The 16,665-nt window shown below is 43.1% G+C and overlaps 1 protein-coding gene across 1 annotated transcript in view; it reads left to right on the top strand.

The window, feature by feature from the left end:
- LOC138829571 (focal adhesion kinase 1-like) overlaps positions 1 to 16,665 on the top strand; it is a 93,031-nt gene that overhangs the window by 51,677 nt on the left and 24,689 nt on the right. Inside the window, exons 12-13 of the mRNA XM_070025921.1 lie at positions 15,056 to 15,139; positions 16,299 to 16,316. Coding sequence (XP_069882022.1) covers positions 15,056 to 15,139; positions 16,299 to 16,316 — 102 coding nt within the window. The remainder of the gene's footprint in view (positions 1 to 15,055; positions 15,140 to 16,298; positions 16,317 to 16,665) is intronic.

Raw genomic sequence — 16,665 nt, 5'->3', positions numbered from 1 at the left:
ATATATTTTGTGAACATATAAGTCATATTTCTAAAGTAATACTATCTATATAACTTGTGCATTTGACTTAGCATAGACTTGATTCCTGGTTTTTCATGTTTTTGTTTTGTTTTGTTTTGGGTTTTTTTGTATGTGTGCTGGTCCTGGGGCTTGAACTCAGGGCTTGGGCATTGTCCCTCTGTTTTTTTTCTCAAGACTAGTATTCTACCACTTGATTCAAAGCTCCACTTCTGGGGAGATAAGAGTCCCATGGATTTCCTGCTGGGGCTGGCTTCAAACTGCAGTCCTCAGATCTCAGCCTCCTGAGTAGCTAGGATTATAGGCACCAGCCACCTGTGCCTGGCTATGTTTGTTTTCAGTAATTTTTCTCTGAAATTTATTGCTTTGTTGATACTGGATTTTTTTAAATTGTTTTTTTCGTGTTGAGTCTTGGACTTGAAATCAGGATCTAAGCATTCTTGAGCTTTGTTGCTCAAGACGAGCAGTGGATTGGTGTTTAATTGGAGATGAATCTCACAGACTTTTCTATCTGGGCTGGCTTTGAACTGGTATCCTTAGATCTCAGTCTCCTGAGTAGCTAGGATTAGAGGAATGAGCTATAGGCACTCAGCCTAATTATTCTTTTTTTTTTTTTAGTGTCCAACATAAAAGGTAACTGTTTTTGTTGTGCACAAGTCTTTCACAAGCCCTTTCTCCAGAAGTGTATTTATATTTACACACCTGACAGACAACCTGGCAGTGTACCATGTAGGGCACTGTCATGGAATAATTCCTAAGGAGTCGTTATTTTGCTTTCTCATGGTGGAAAGAAGCTCTCAGTGCTGGAGCTTGTCTGACCAGCGTCAGGTTGCTGCACATTCTGTGAGCCTAGCCCAGGATTTAGAGAGTAGCCCCAGGCTTCCAGAAGGGCTAATGGTGCCCAGCATTTGTGCTTGTTTTGTCTTCAGTGGGTACAGGTACACACTTGACTGACTCACCAGAACCCCCTGTAGTTTATGCTCTGGGAGATATAGGCTTCCACATCTCACAGTGGGTGCCCAGAATAGAAAAGCAGCCACTGGACCTCTGGGCTGGTTTGCAGAAGAGGTGAGGTTTGAATGGTACTGCAGTCCATTGTCACCCAGTCCTAAAAGTAACTTTGAGGACAAGCCCAGAGATTGGCGACAGCTCCAGGCATGTACCTGCCACATACTCCTCACAGGCACCCCAGGCATGCTAGCGAGCTGAAATGTTCTCCTGGGCTCAGGAATGCTGTTGCTGGTGCTGTTGCTATATTCAGATGGTGGACAGTAAGGCCTCATGGACCCTCACTAATTGCTTCATCAGCATCCTTCATTCTTCACATTTAACCCCCCCCCCTTTTTCTGGCTCTTTGAGCAGCTGGTGATCATCAAACTCTGTTTTACCTTCCCAGCCACCCCTTCTTCTTGCTGATCCCATTTTCATCCATGTCAGAAGAACATAAAGAAGTGCCTTCCAATGCACACTGCGAGGAGCCACTGTGCACCTGGTTCTGTTTTTTTTTTTTTTTTAATTGTAAAGATACTATACAGAGGGTTACAGTTACATGAGTGAGGTAATAAGTACACTTCCTCTTGAACATTGTTACCCCCTCCATTGTTTTCCCCCTACCATCCCCTCCCTCCCTCCCTTCCCCGAGGTTCTTTTTTTTTTTTTTTTTTTTTTTTTTATTGTGATTAAGTGATTACATAATTTCCGGAAATTCACAGTATTGTGGAATAATGATGTTCATTTAAAGTCACAAGTTCATTCTAACTTTCCTGGAGCAAATTGTCTATCACAGTCTGTAATATATAACTGTGCTCACATGTTATATACCATATATGTGATCAGCAGCATGGGGATATTTGGTAGTGGTTCAACCAGATGAGTGGGAGTTCTTTGTTTCTTAAGTCCTGTTAGTTTTGTCATATCACCTAACATTTTGGATTTATCATCCACTTATCAGGGAGACCATGTACTGTTTGTCTCTTCGTTCTTGGCTTACCTCGCTCAACATGATTCCTTCTAGCTCCATCCATTTCCCTGCAAATGCCATTATTTTGTCATTTCTAATGGCTGCATAATATTCCATTGTGTATAGATACCACAATTTTTGGATCCATTCATCTGTGGGGGGGCATCCAGGTTGTTGCCATATCCTAGCTATTGCGAACAGTGCTGCAATAAACATGGAGGTGCATGTGTCCTTGTATATTGGTTCCTGTTGTTCAGGGTAGATGCCTAGAAGTGGTATGACTGGGTCGTAAGGGAGGTCAATCTTTAGCTTTCTAAGGACCCTCCAGACTGCTTTCCAAAGTGGTTGTATAAGTGTACATTCCCACCAGCAGTGTAATAGCGTTCCTCGTTCTCCACATCCCCTCCAGCATTTGTCGTTGGCTGATTTGTGGATGTGGGACATTCTGACTGGGGTAAGGTGGTATCTCAGGGTTGTCTTTATTTGCATTTCCTTCACCACCAGGGATGATGAACATTTCCTCATGTGTTTCTTTGCCATTTTTATTTCTTCATTTGAGAAGTCCCTCTTTAGTTCCCTTGCCCATTTAGTAATTGGTTTGTTAGGTTTGGGAGGGATTAGTTTTTTGAGTTCCCTGTATATACAGGATGTTAACCCCTTGTCTGATATATTGCTGGTAAATATTTTTTCCCAATTAGTTGGTTGTCTTTCTAGATTGGTTGCGATAGCTTTATCTGTGCAGAAGCTTTTTATTTTAAGGTAGTCCCATTTGTCGAGTCTCTCTCCAACTTGTTGTGACCCTGGGACTCTATTCAGGAAGCTCCTTCCTGTGCCTATTAGTTCAAGTGTCTCTCCTACTCTGTCCTGCAGTAGTTTCAGAGATTCAGGTTTAATGTTAAGGTCTTTAATCCATTTTGAGTTGATGTTGGTGCATGGTGATAGGCTGGGGTCCACTTTTAGTTTTCTGCATGTGGCTGCCCAGTTTTCCCAGCACCAGCGGTTGAAGAGGCTGTGTTTCTTCCATTGTATGTCTTTGGCTCCTTTGTCGAATATCAGCTGGCTGTAGGCCTGTGGATTTATGTCTGGATCTTCTATTCTGTTCCATTGGTCTTCGGGTCTGTTTTTGTGCCAGTACCATGTTGTCTTTGTTATTATAGCTCTGTAGTAGAGTTTGAAGTTCGGCATGGATAGCCCTCCCATATTGTCTTTATCCCCTAGAATTGTTTTGGCTATTCTAGGTCTTTTGTTGTTCCATATGAATTTTTGGACTGTTTTCTGTATTTCAGTGATGTACGTCATTGGGATTTTAATAGGAATTGCGTTGAATTTGTATATTAGTTTTGGAAGTATTACCATCTTTACTATATTAAGTCGGCCTATCCAGGAGCATGGGAGGTCTTTCCATTTCCTAGTGTCTTCTGCAATTTCTTTCTTTAACTTTTTATAGTTCTCATTAAATAGTTCTTTTACATCTTGGTTAGGTTAATTCCTAAATATTTTATTTTTCGGGAGGTTATTGTGAATGGGGTTGCTCCCTTTATTTCCCTCTCTTCCTGTACATTATCAGTGTATAGGAAGGCAACTGATTTTTGTGGGTTTATTTTGTATTCTGCTATTTTGCTGAAGTGATTTATGATTTCTAAGAGTTTGGGGATGGAGTTTTTGGGATCGTGGAGGTATAGTATCATGTCGTCTGCAAAAAGGGATAGTTTAACTTCTTCTTTCCCTATGCGGATCCCTTTAATGTCTTTTTCTTGCCTTATTGCCCTGGCTAAGGGTTCTAGGACTATATTGAAGAGGAGTGGAGACAGTGGGCATCCTTGCCTTGTTCCTGATTTTAGGAGAATTGGTTGTAGCTTTTCCCCATTAAGTATAATATTGGCTATTGGTCTGTCATAAATGGCTTTTATTGTTTTTAGAAATGTTCCTTCTATTCCTATTTTCTCCAGAGCTTTTAGCATGAATGAATGTTGAATTTTGTCAAAGGCCTTTTCTGCATCTGTGGCGATAATCATGTGATTCTTGACCTTGGCTCTGTTGATATGTTGGATTACATTTATTGACTTACGTATGTTAAACCATCCCTGTGTCTCTGGGATGAAGCCTACCTGGTCATAGTGAATTATTTTTTTTATGTGTTTCTGGATTCTGTTAGCTAGAATCTTGTTAAGGATCTTTGCATCTGTGTTCATCAAGGAGATTGGCCTGTAATTCTCCTTTTTGGTTGGGTCTTTGCCTGGTTTGGGGATGAGTGTGATATTGGCTTCGTAGAATGAGTTTGGGATAGCTCCCTCCTTCTCTGTTTCTCTGAAGAGCTTGAGGAGTATGGGTATTAGTTCTTGTTTAAAGGTCTTATAGAATTCTGCTGTGAATCCATCTGGTCCTGGGCTTTTTTTTGTTGGAAGACTTTTGATAGCTTCCTGTATCTCATTATAGGATATTGGCTTATTTAATTGGTTAACTTCTTCTTTGCTGAGTTTGGGCAACTTGTATTTCTCTAAAAATGCATCCATTTCTGCCCGATTTTCTTCCTTTAGAGAGTATAGCTTTTGAAAGTAGTCTGTTAGAATTGTTTGGATATCTTGGGTACGTGTTATGATGTTTCCCGTGGCATCCCTAATCCTATTAATATGGGTTTCCTCTCTTCTTTTTTTAATTAATCTAGCCAATGGGCCATCAATTTTGTTTATTTTTTCAAAGGACCAGCTTTTTGTTTGGTTTATTTTGGTTATGGTTTTCTGATTTTCTAATTGGTTAATCTCTGCTTTTAATTTGGTTATCTGGCTTCGTCTAGTAGCTTTAGGTCCCATTTTTTCTTGTTTTTCTAGCTGTTTTAATTGCAACATGAGATTATTTACTGGGTCTGTCTCCATTCTCTTGATGTGGGCACTGAGGGCAATAAATTTGCCCCTCAGGACTGCTTTTGCTGTGTCCCACAAGTTTCTTTGTGAGGTGTTTTCATTTTCATTGAGTTGTAGGAAATGCTTTATTTCTTCTCTGATCTCTTCTGTTATCCAGGCATTGTTAAGGAGTGTGCTGTTCAATTTCCATGTATTAGAGAAATTTCTGCGGTATGCTTTGTTATTGAGAGCTAGCTTGATTCCACTGTGGTCAGATAGGATACAGGGGATTATGTTGATCCCTTTGTATTTGCTTAAATTCCTTGCATGAACTATGATGTGGTCTATTTTGGAGAAAGTTCCGTGAGCTGCTGAGAAGAATGTGTACTGTGTTGTTTTAGGGTGAAATACTCGGTAGATGTCAGTTAATTCCGCTTGGAGTATGGCCTCTCTTAATTCGGTAGCTTCTTTGCCAATCCTCTGGTTAGTAGAACTGTCCTTTGGTGAGAGTGGTGTGTTAAAGTCTCCTAGTATTATCGTATTGGGATCTATTTTATTCTGTAAGTTTGAGAGCATTTGTTTGACATATCTGGGTGCACCAATATTTGGGGCATATAAGTTGATGATGGTTATCTCCTCCTCTTGGATTGTTTCCTTTATTAATATGTAGTGTCCGTCCTTGTCTTTCTGTACTGATTTTAATGAAAAGTTTATTTTGTCAGATATCAGGATAGCTACACCTGCTTTCTTACTGGGGGCGTTTGATTGGTAGATCCTTTTCCACCCCTTCACTCTGAGTTTGTTTGTATGTTTGGCTGAGAGGTGGGTCTCCTGAAGGCAACAGATGGATGGGTCTTGTTTTCTGATCCAGTCCTCAGTTCGTTTTCTTTTAATTGGTGAATTCAGCCCATTTATATTAAGAGAAAGTATAGAGAGATGCATTGTTGTCCCTGCCATTCCGTTTTCCTAAGTTTTTCTTCTTTCCTTTCCTCCTGTGCTTGCTCAGTTAGACTTTGAATAACGCCTGTTTGGGGCAGGCCCCAGTTCCTGGTTGCTTTCTTCAGGTTGTGTCCCCCCTCTTAGAATTCTTTGTAATGCTGGCTTAATGTTTATGTATTCATTTAGTTTTTCTTTGCTATTAAAAATTTTCAGTTCTCCATCGAATGTGAATGCTAGCTTTGCCGGGTATATTAGTCTGGGTTGGCAGTTATTGGCTCTCAGGGCTCGTATGGTGCTTTCCCAGGCTTTTCTTGCATTCATTGTTTGTGTGGAGAGATCTGCAGTGATTCTTTTTTTTTTCCCGTTGTAGTATAGCTCCTTCTTCATTTTTGCTGCATGCAGGATTGTTTCCTTATTATTCAGATCTATCATTTTTACTATAATGTGTCTAGAAGTGTTTCTCCTGGGGTCTTGCTTGTTGGGTGTTCGATAAGCTTTTGTGATGTAGTTAAGATGGTCGTTTTTGAGGTGGGGAAAATTTTCATTGATTATCTTGTTAAATAGGTGTTGCATTCCCTTGCTCTGGAATTCCTCACCTTCGTGCACTCCGATTATGCGAAGGTTAAATTTTTTAGCATTATCTGCTTGCTCTTGAATTTCCCTTTGGTTTAATTTGAGTGATTTTTCCATATCTGTCACTTTTTGGTCCAGTTGGTGTATTCTGTCTTCTGTATCTGACACTCTACCTTCCATTTCATTCACTCTGTTGACAGTGGCTTCTATTGTGGTTTGCATGGAGGAAATGGATCCATCCCTTTATGGATTCAATGTTGGTTCTCAGAGTACTGATCTCACCTCTCAATGAGGTATGCATTACCTCTAATTTGGCGTTTATCTCACTTCTTACTGAGGTTTGTGCAGCTTCTATTTTTGCATGCATCTCTTGTTTGATACCCTGTATCTCTTTGGATAGTTCATCCTTGTGCTCTTTCAATTTCTGATCAATTTCTCGCTTTATTTCTTGAGTCATTGCCTCCAGCAACCCTTGGATGTAGCTTTTGTCTTCCATTCCTGCTTTGCTCCCACTGGGGCTCTCCCCTGCGTGGCTGCTGGCTTTTTAGGTGAGCTTGCTGTCCTGGGTGGTGGTAAACCTTGTGATTTTTCTCTGTGATTTTCACATGGAGGTTCAGGAGACTGCTCGTTAATTTTGTTTTGGTGTGTCTGTCTTTGCTTGGTTGCTGATTCTGTATTGGTAGAGAGAGTCTGTGCCTGATCTGGGTTCTGTTGGGAGCCTATTTCCAGCTGCTATTCTGACTTACTTAGGATTCTCAGCTCTCTGCTGTAGATTGCTGGCAGTTCCCGCCTTTGGAAGGGTTGAGCAGCCTAGACTGCTTGTGTTTGCTCCTACGGGTGCTCTTGTGAAGAACAGATGCTCTGGATGCACTCTCCCAAATACTGGAGTCTGCTATGGGCTCCTGATGCATTTTTGTTTGTTTGCTTTGGGCTGGTTGTGGGCTTGAACTCTAGGTTTGGGTGCTGTCCCTCAGCTCTTCAGCTCAAGGCTGGCACCCTACCATTTGAGCCACAGCACCACTTCTGACCCTTTTTGCTTTTGTGATGCTGAGGAATCAGATCCAGGGCCTCATACATCCAAGACTATCACTCTATTGCTGAGCCGCCTTAACAGTCTGAGCTCCTGCTTACTATCAGGTGCTAGCAGCCTGTGTTGCCCAATTCCCAGTCTAGGGTATATGGGTGGAGTTTTGGTGGGGTTTGGGCTTCTCTTGTCCTGGGCCTCCAGGTCTTTTGTTGTCACAGGCGTGCTTCCCGGGGAGTGTTGTTTCCTGGTTTTCTCCCCTCTGTTGAGGCGTTTGCTCAGCTTTTTACTTCAGTTGGGAGGAGTTGGTCGTGTTGTTCAGGCGCCGGATCCCCGGGCCTGGTTCCGGCCCCAGCCTGGAGCACGCTCGTTAGGCCTGTGCTGATGTGTATACCACCTAGGTTATACAGCCTGGGGGACACAGTTCAAATGTCTTCTACTGTTGGTAGTCTTGACCCAGGGGCGCTGTTCCTGGCTTGGGCATTTAAGCTCCCTTCCAGGGGCGCTCTTGCTCTAGCCTGGCCAGCTGAGTGTGCTCCACGGGCTGGTGGAGCTCTCAAACAGTTCCCAGTTTTAGTGGGTCCTGTGGTCCGGGTGCTGGGGTAGGGAGTCTAGGTCAGGGTCTGGGGATTCCCTCCAGCTCTGGTCTCCTTTGAGGGATACACTTCCCCTGTGGGGTACTCACCCTGGAGCTGGTTGTTTCTGTGTGGTGTAGGTCGTCAGTTGTTGTTGCAATCCGGGCTGGGTTGGGCGGTGGTGGCTCTGTGTGATTCTTTTCTGTCTCTGCCTCTGTTGAAGCTGTTGGGTCAAAAGTGTCCAGGCTCAGGCAGCTTCTTCGCGGTGCCTCTGGGGCCCGGGCGGCCCCGCCGGGTCGTTGCGATCGCGATCGGGCGGGCGGGTGGTCTGCCGACAGGTCCCTTTGTCGCGCTGCTGGTGCCCAGCGGCTTTGGCGGGATGGAGCCTCTCTGCTCCCGTGGAGAGAGGGGTGGGGGTGGGATCCTCGTGGAGACTCCTGGCTGGTAGGTTTCTCTGTTCCTGGCGATCCGCTGTTCTGCTAATCGGTACCTGGTGATCTGCAAGCGGCCCCCTGTGTGTCTGGGGCTCCGGCAGCCCCCGCCGGGCCAGCTGGCCGGCGGCTTGTCCCACTGCCGCGCGGCCAGTAAAGGTTGGGGGAGGGGTCTTCGCTTTTCTCTGTTCTGAAATTCTTCTTTTACTCTCTTTCTTTTTTTGTTATTCTCCGCCTCTGGTTTTTCTCTGAGTGTTTGTCTTTTTGTTGTTGTCGGTTTCTTGGGGAGATTAAGCGTTGGAACTCGAGCTCTCTTTTTGGTTGGAGAGAGCTGTGGCGTTTCCCTACTGCCCCATCGCCATCTTGGTCCCCCCTCCCACCTGGTTCTGTTTTATGTTCTATGTTCTTTTCATGGATTAACCACATCCTTACACCAGACCAATGAGATAATTTCTCATACTAAGCAGATGAGACTAATGCTCAGAGAAATTACTATAGTTTGCTTGCAGTTAGCAAAACATGTCTGTCTTTAACCCTTAATTTCTCATCTTTAATCTTTGTTTAAAAAAATACTCTTAAAAAGTATCAGTATCCAGTCAGTGTTCAAATTTTTCTGCCTTATTTTCATATTCGGTTTTGTTTCAATGAAAGTCAACACAAGTAATGCTCATTGAATTTGCTTCCTGCCTGGCCTCTGTTGTTATATAGGCCTCCCTGTTTTAATTTCAATTTATCCATGGTGATGGTGGCACTTACCTGTAGTTCCTATGTTCTGGATTTGGCTGATTCTATTTCTGTGACATTATTTGGCTTAATCTGTTTATCTCTGGCTCCTTTATTTCCTGTATGCTGTTGTTAAGAACTAGAGAAGTTTGACTCTAGTTCTTTGCCCCCTGCAAGAATACTTTACTTCCTAGATGATGTGTACCAATCAGGTTGGGTGACATTAAGATGGATCAGAGGGTGGGAGTCTTTCAGCCCTGATCCATTGAATGTAATGTTTCTACTGAATGGTTTTAGCAGCTTTTGATGTAAATGCCTAGTTTTCACTATAGGCATCAAAGATGGAGGCCTGACAAGTCTCAAAGTCTGTCATGTTTCCTGTCTTTGGCAGGAATATTTCTGAAGCCCCTCCTTCTCATCAGCCTCTTGGTTACACGAGAAGACATAGCTTTAGCCTTTCCTTTATTTTTCAGCTTTTAAAATAGCAAACTTCACCTCTGTACTCAATTGTTATTTCTGTTCTTTGGGACATCCTTTGGGACATGATTATGAATTCATGGCTTTTTAGTCATATGGAGGTGGGGGCAACCCCATGGCTACTACCCTAGATTGAATGCCCAGCTGGGAAAGCTTTGTAGAGCAGAAAACTCAGGTCATATTCAGCAACACACACGCACACAAGCTCAGGTACTGAGGAATGGTGCAGCATTGAGTGGTATGATCAGAGCTACATGGATAGCTAGAAACACAAAGCAAAACAGTGTTCCATGTTGCTGTGCCCTTTACCCCTGCTTTTGCCCATTCCTGCACAGGACTCTCCTACCTACTATGACCCTTAGTGTATCTATTCCGCTCTGTGTTCACTTTCTGCCCCACTCTGGGCCTGTTAGCACCTTCCTCTAGTGTGGACTGGTCCTTTCGCTGATGGAATGGGTGCTACATCACACCCCTGCGGCCCTGCAGCTGGAGGTTACTACTCAAAAAGCCTGCTTTAAATCCCATGTATCAGAGCAAGTCCCTCCTGTACTCCCCAAGAGTGTGAGCACCCATGCTAGTTTTGGAGGGTCCCTTACTCATTGTCTGGTGGCCCCTGCTTCTCACAGCTCCTCATTGCTCTGGTGCCAACACTGGCTTGGATCTAGCCACTTACATTTTTCTCCTCTAGAGAGCTCCTCTCTGATTGCACCTTTGTTTGCTCATGGTATTCACTGAGTACTCATCAACAACAGCCCTCTGACCACTACTGGGGCGCCACTACATGGGCCCTGTCAGCTCACCTCCCTGTCCCCTCTTAAGTCGTCTCACCTCTGCTGTAGCCGAGCGTAGCCTCACTGTGACCACATGCTGTGCCTGGGTGCAACTGACTTGTCCACACACTGTCCCACAGCCATGTCAGACTCTCCTAAGCCTCCAGCACCTTCTCCACCATCCTCCTAGTAAGTGTGGCACTTACTGGGAGATTTTATAGGCAAAAAAGATGGTCCATGTGTGCCTTCGACTGCCTGTTGGCATCAGAATCTGTATGCCCTGTTGTCCCCAGCCAGCTAACTCCCATCAATCCAGCTCTGGCCTCTGCTGCCTCCTCTCCTATTCTCTTACCAAACTTTGCCACTCGCTGCTGGTTCTTTTCCCTTGGCACATGGCATGGCTTCCTCCCCCCCTCTCCACTCCCTTCACAGCAGCACTCAGCTAACCAGGGCCTGCTTCAGTGCCTCCTGTCAAGGCTTCCAGAATGCCACATTCCTCTCACCTCACTGCCCACCCTTCCTGCACCCTTCCTGCCAGCCTCAATTCCACTTTGGGGTTTCTTTGTGTTTATGGCGTATATAAGGTGGTTCCTCCCTAGCTGCTCTTCAATCCCAGACTCTCCTGGCCCCCAGATTCCAGGGTTATTCCTTGCACACTTAGAAAGCTAATGAACTCTTCACTTGACACTGCCCCCATTTTACAAGAGAGAAAGCTGAGAAATGGAATTTGGATAATGTTCTGAAAGTTGGCAAGTAGACACTGGAGATGAACTCCTGTCTCCACAGAGAGCCTGCACCCCGCCTCCCCCACTCCCTGGGCAGCTCACCATCCTCCACAGGTCCTTTGGATGATCCCCTCTGCTTCTCCCACATCCAGACTGTGGCAAATCCTAATTGTCTCAAATCCCTGCACCCTGTCTGCACACTTTGGCCTGCTCATTTTGGTGGCTCCCGAGACCACTTATGTCACACTCTGCACCTCCACTTGCCCAAAGTTGTCACTCAGAATAAAAGCCAGCTATGAGGGTCAGACTCTTCTTATTCCCCAGCACTAGGGCTTCATGTGTTTGCTGCTCCTTCAATGAGAGAAGTTGAAATACCTACCCCCTTTTTTGTTTGCCAGTCCTGGGGACTTGAGGAACTCAGGGCCTGGGCACTGTCCTGACCTTCTTTTGCCACTGTACCACTTGAACCACAGTGCCGCTTCCAGCTTTTTCTGTTTATGTGGTACTGAAGAATCAAACTCAGGGCAAGCACTATACCACTAAGCCACATTTCCAGCCCTTGAAATACTTTTTATTTCTGTTTTTCTGAAGCAGGATAATTCTTAGTATAACTCAAAAGAGGTTTTACTTTTTTTTTCCAGTTAAAAAAAAATTATTCCCCAGGCACTGGTGGCTCATGCCTATAATCCTAGCTACTCAGGAGGCTGAGATCTGAGGATCATGGTTTTCAAAGACAGCCTGGGCAGGAAAGTCTGTGAAACTCTTACCTCCAATAAACCACCAGCATACCGGAAGTGGCGCTGTGGCTCAAGTGGTAGAGCACTTGCCTTGAGCTGAAAAGGTGAGTGAGGGACAGCGCCCAGGCCCAGAGTTCAAGCCCCACGACCAACCAAAAAAAAAGTTTTTATTTTTTTTATAGTTGTATTATCTTTACATAGTTGTGCAAAGGAGTTGCCATTTAACAAAGCAGTTTGTGGATAGAATGAATCTTGGTCAGTATCACCCCTTTGAACATTCTCACTCATACCTCCCAACCCACCTCTTCCCTTACTTTTCTTAATCTTGTAGGAATACATCGAAGTTTTTTTTGTTTTGTTTTTTAGTTGGTCATGGGGCTTGAACTCTGGGCCTGAGTGCTGTCCCTCAGCTCTTCATCTCAAGACTAGCACTCTAGCAGTTGAGCTACAGCACCGCTTCCTACATCAAAGTTTTTTTACTGTGGTCTCCCCCCACTTCTTCTCATCTACCTTCCTCCCCTTGACCCCACCTCACCCCTTTCAAGTATCTGTTTCCTGGTGTTTATTTTGTTGAACTTTGATTTAGCCTTTCTAAGGAATTATGCTATTCTCTCCTGAATCTATCATATTTCAGTGAATACTTTTGTGTACACTTAATACCATCTGAAGTATTTTCTAATCTATTCATAAATTCTAATTTCCACATAACAAAAAAATACAAGGGCTGGGAAGGTGGCTCAGTGGTAGAGTGCTTGCCTTGCATATATGAGGCCCCTGGGTTCGATTCCTCAGTACCATATAAGCAAGAAGAAAAAAGCCGGAAGTGACACTGTGGCTCAAGTGATAGAGTGCTAGCCTTGAGCTGAAGAGCTGAGGGACAGCACCCAAGCCCAGAGTTCAGGTCCCACGACTGGACCCCCCTTCCCCCCCAAAAAACTGTGTGTGTGTGTGTGTGTGTGTGTGTGTGTGTGTGTGTGTGTGTGTGCGCGCGTTTGCGCACGCGCGCATGCGTGCCCAGTTCCAGTGGCTCATGCCTGTAATCCTGGCTACTTAGGAGATCTGAGGCTTGTGGGTTCAAAGCCATCCCTGGTAGAAAAGTCCATGAGACTCTTATCTCCAATAAACTACTCAGAAAATGCTGGAAGTGGTGCTCTGGCTCAAGTAGTAGAGCATTAGCCTTGAACACTAAGAGGCTCAGGGACAGTGCCCAGGCCCTGAGTTCAAACCACAGGCAAAAAAAAAAAAAAAAAAAAGGAAGGAAGAAAACATGAAAACTTTGTCTCTCTAGGCCTAATTTACTTAATGTAATTTTTTCTAGGTTTTTCCATTTCTTTGTAAATGATGCAATAGCATCATTTTTTTAAAAAATTGGTTTTAAGCTAACATAAAGAATAGTGCGCTGTTTGTAAGCAGATGGAGCAATAAGAACAGTGGAGTAGCCCCCTAGTGCAGTGCTAGCTTGTGGGGGATTCCAGGTGTCTTCTCTAGGCGCTTCACCTGACACTGCTCCAATTTTACAAGTGACAAAACTGAGAAATGGAGCTTGAATTGTATTTCCAAGGTTGGCAAATGTATATTGGAGCCAGTATTTTAATTGAGACTGTTTGGCTCCAGAGCTCATGTTCTTAAGCCTAAAAAAAAATACCATTTATACAATCAGTAATGGCCAAAATCAGGAAAATCAGGAGATATAATATTTATAGCACATACTCTTATCTACAGTACATACTCGTGTGTGTGTGTGTGTGTGTGTGTGTGTGTGTGTGTGTGTGTATTTCTGCTGTACTCCTGATTGAACTCATGCTTTTTGGAAAGTACTCTGCCCCATGAGCCCCTCCCCCAAGTCCCACTGTCTGTGTTCTTATTCCATTCCATTAGCATTCCATGTGCTCACCTCCTGGCCCTCCCCTCTCCTCCCTCAGTTCAGTCTCATCCAGCATTTACATGATCCATTTGACTGTCAGGTTTTCTTCATGATAGACGAGAGATTTATACTCTGGAGCTGTCATGTAAGTCCTCAAATTTAATATATAGTAATATATATATACACACATACACACACACACACAACTGACGTTTCAAATCAAGTAATAAGGTGAGGTAGGTGGTCAGTAAAGAAAAATGTGGTGTTTGAAAAAACATTCCTAATGTTGATAAACGTTGCACTGTGGTTCTCTTTCCTCCTTCTTGTATGCTGATATTGTCTGGAGTTCGTGGACTTTGAGTTGAATTTTTGTGTGTGGGACTTGAGCTCAGGACCTCACACTCTCCCTTGGCTTTTTTGCTCAAGGCTGGTACTCTGCCACTGAGACAAAGCTCAACTTTTTTCTTCCTGGACTTTGGTGATGCCCTGTGTTTTTGTGTGCTGTCCAAGTCAGTTACCTCGCATCTACTGCATCTCAAGACTCTGTCCTTCCTTGGACTTCACGGTGACAGCAGCCACTGCTGCCATTGCCATACTATAACTGACTTGTTACCACTTTCACTTGGGTGCAGGTTTTTAGCACACGAGTGAACAAGTCACTAACAAATGATAACAAGTCACTAACAAATGATGCAAATCTTGAAACCTAGATATCCAAATGTATTCATTACTAGTTTTTTATGTTAAGATACTCCAGATCAGAGAGTCTTTGCTAATGATTTGGGGCACATTGGTCATGGAATGCTTTCAGAAATCAGGATCTGCTAGTTGTCTTTTTCCCTTTCTGGTTGAATGTTAAGTGTTTTCAAAAACATTGACTTTTGTTGTTGTAGTTTTAGTTGTTATTGTTTCTGCTCTTTTGAGGCAGAGGCTCTCTTTGATCCCACACTGGCAACAAACTCACTGTCCTCAGACCTCTCAGCCTCTTTAGTGCTGGGATGCAGGCTAGTGCTGTGCCTGACTGAATATCCTTAACCTTTAAGTTATTTGTTGGTCTTTGATCTATTCTTGTAGGTTTTTTTTTTAGTTTGTTATTTATAAAAATAAAATAACTTATTCTCAGTAGCTGGCTGCAGAGAGAGTTAAGACAAGTTCCATCATACTTTCTCTCTATATCAAGTACTAATCCTTGCCAAAACAGAAAACTACATTTTAAAATATTGATTTTTTTAAAACCATAGTAAATCACAGTGAAAAATAATTTGTACTAATATTCAAATAAAAGCCTTACAGTTTGTATTTATTTTATGAATATGAATTAAAATGTAATAGAGCTGACTTTTCTCTTACAATAATTTGTTTTTATTTTTCTCTTTCCTCTTCCTGCCTCTTTATAAAGGAGTCAGTCACTGCCAACATAAAGTTAAGAAAGCTAGACGCTTTCTCCCTTTGGTCTTCTGTTCCCTTGAACCTCCTCCTACCGGTACTGCACCATATTTGCATAGGCTCTCCTTTAACCAAAGCACCCCCACAAATAACTCTAGCAAGATGCTTGTAGACTGTTGTGAGCAGGTCCTGGCCTAGTTGAGTTACTAGTGTATGTGTTTTCCTTTGTCCAGAGTGATAATGGGGCGGGGTTGGGGGGTGGGGAGTTTTCTGTCTGTCTTTGGGCTGCTCTCTTAAAAGAAGACTTTGTTTGCCTGTGCTAGTTCTTAAATGCATGACATGTCAGGATATAGCTGCCTGGTTTCATTTTTCCTGTCTGAGCACTTTCCCACAGAATTTAGCAGGGTCACATGTTTTGCACTGTGAATTTCCCAGTGCAGCATGCCACTAAATGAAGATGATCAGACACCCAGGTATCTGCTGTCTATGCTTTGGGGGTAGATGTTTGAGAATGCCACAAAGATCAGTGCCATGCCCCTGGAGAGTTTCCTAAGAAAACAGTGATATATTGTAATTATTAATAAAATAATTTACCAAAAGTGGATAGAATAAAATTGGTTTTTCATACATTTAGATAGCCTTACTGTTAGCAGAACTTCAAGTTCTACACACTCCTCATCTTTGTAGTGCAGGTCCAGGCCTACATCAGCCATGTGATGGTGACTCTCACCATGTCGGGCTAGGGCTTCAGGAGGCTAAGTGCTGTGTACATGCTGGTGAGCTCATGGTGCAAGGCCCTAGTCTCCTGCCTGGCACTCGTGAACAGCAAGGGAATCACCTCTTCATTGAAATAGGCATGCTACGTACTTTTCCCTTGCTTATCATTTACCGTATGGATTAATGATGAGTTTGTTTTCAGTTTTTTCCAAAAGGACACAAACTCTGTTTGGGGGAGGTAGAAGACATTTTTATACTTAACTGTGGGACGCAGTCACATAAATTTTGCTTTGTGTGGAAGAAACTAAAATTACAGTACTACTCTGTAACTTTGTATACTCAACAGCTTAACATAGCTTTCAATTCAAGTAAGCATACTATCTTTTTTTTAATCAATTTTGTGGATAATTGTTATTTTTCTTACATTCTGACTTAAATTGTCATTTTAATAGTGTGTTTCTCCTCTCTTCCTCTTCCCTTTCCTCTCTCCTCTCCTGTTCCCTACTCCCTCTTTCTTTGCATGCCACCTGGATCTGCAGATGAAATTAGTGGGGACGGTAATGTTTATTTTCACATTTGTGTTATTTCTATGAGTGTGTGTATAATAATTCTTAGGAGTGAGATAGTGAAAAGGAAAAGAATAATCATAATTTTTAAGTCACACAATGCAATTTGGGGAAATTGTAGGAATCATTGTTTTCTTAGACTAGATATTCTGAATCTTTTCTAGTGTCTTAGGTTTCTCATTTTACTTTGTGTAGTGTCTGCATGAAACTTTATACTTTCTACAGCAGAGGAGTGAGAGTTTGTAAACTAAAACAAAGATATGCATTTATTTCTTATGATTAAATGACAGAATGTTTTCACTGAAGATTTCACCCTGTTCAGGTTGTGATGAAAATAATT

This window comes from Dipodomys merriami, unplaced genomic scaffold (genome assembly GCF_024711535.1).
Source record: "Dipodomys merriami isolate MVZ:Mamm:240054 unplaced genomic scaffold, mDipMer1.0.p SCAF_174, whole genome shotgun sequence".
NCBI classification, from domain to species: domain Eukaryota; kingdom Metazoa; phylum Chordata; class Mammalia; order Rodentia; family Heteromyidae; genus Dipodomys; species Dipodomys merriami.
Note: the sequence above shows the minus strand (reverse complement) of the source record. Positions and strands in the feature narration are given on the sequence as shown.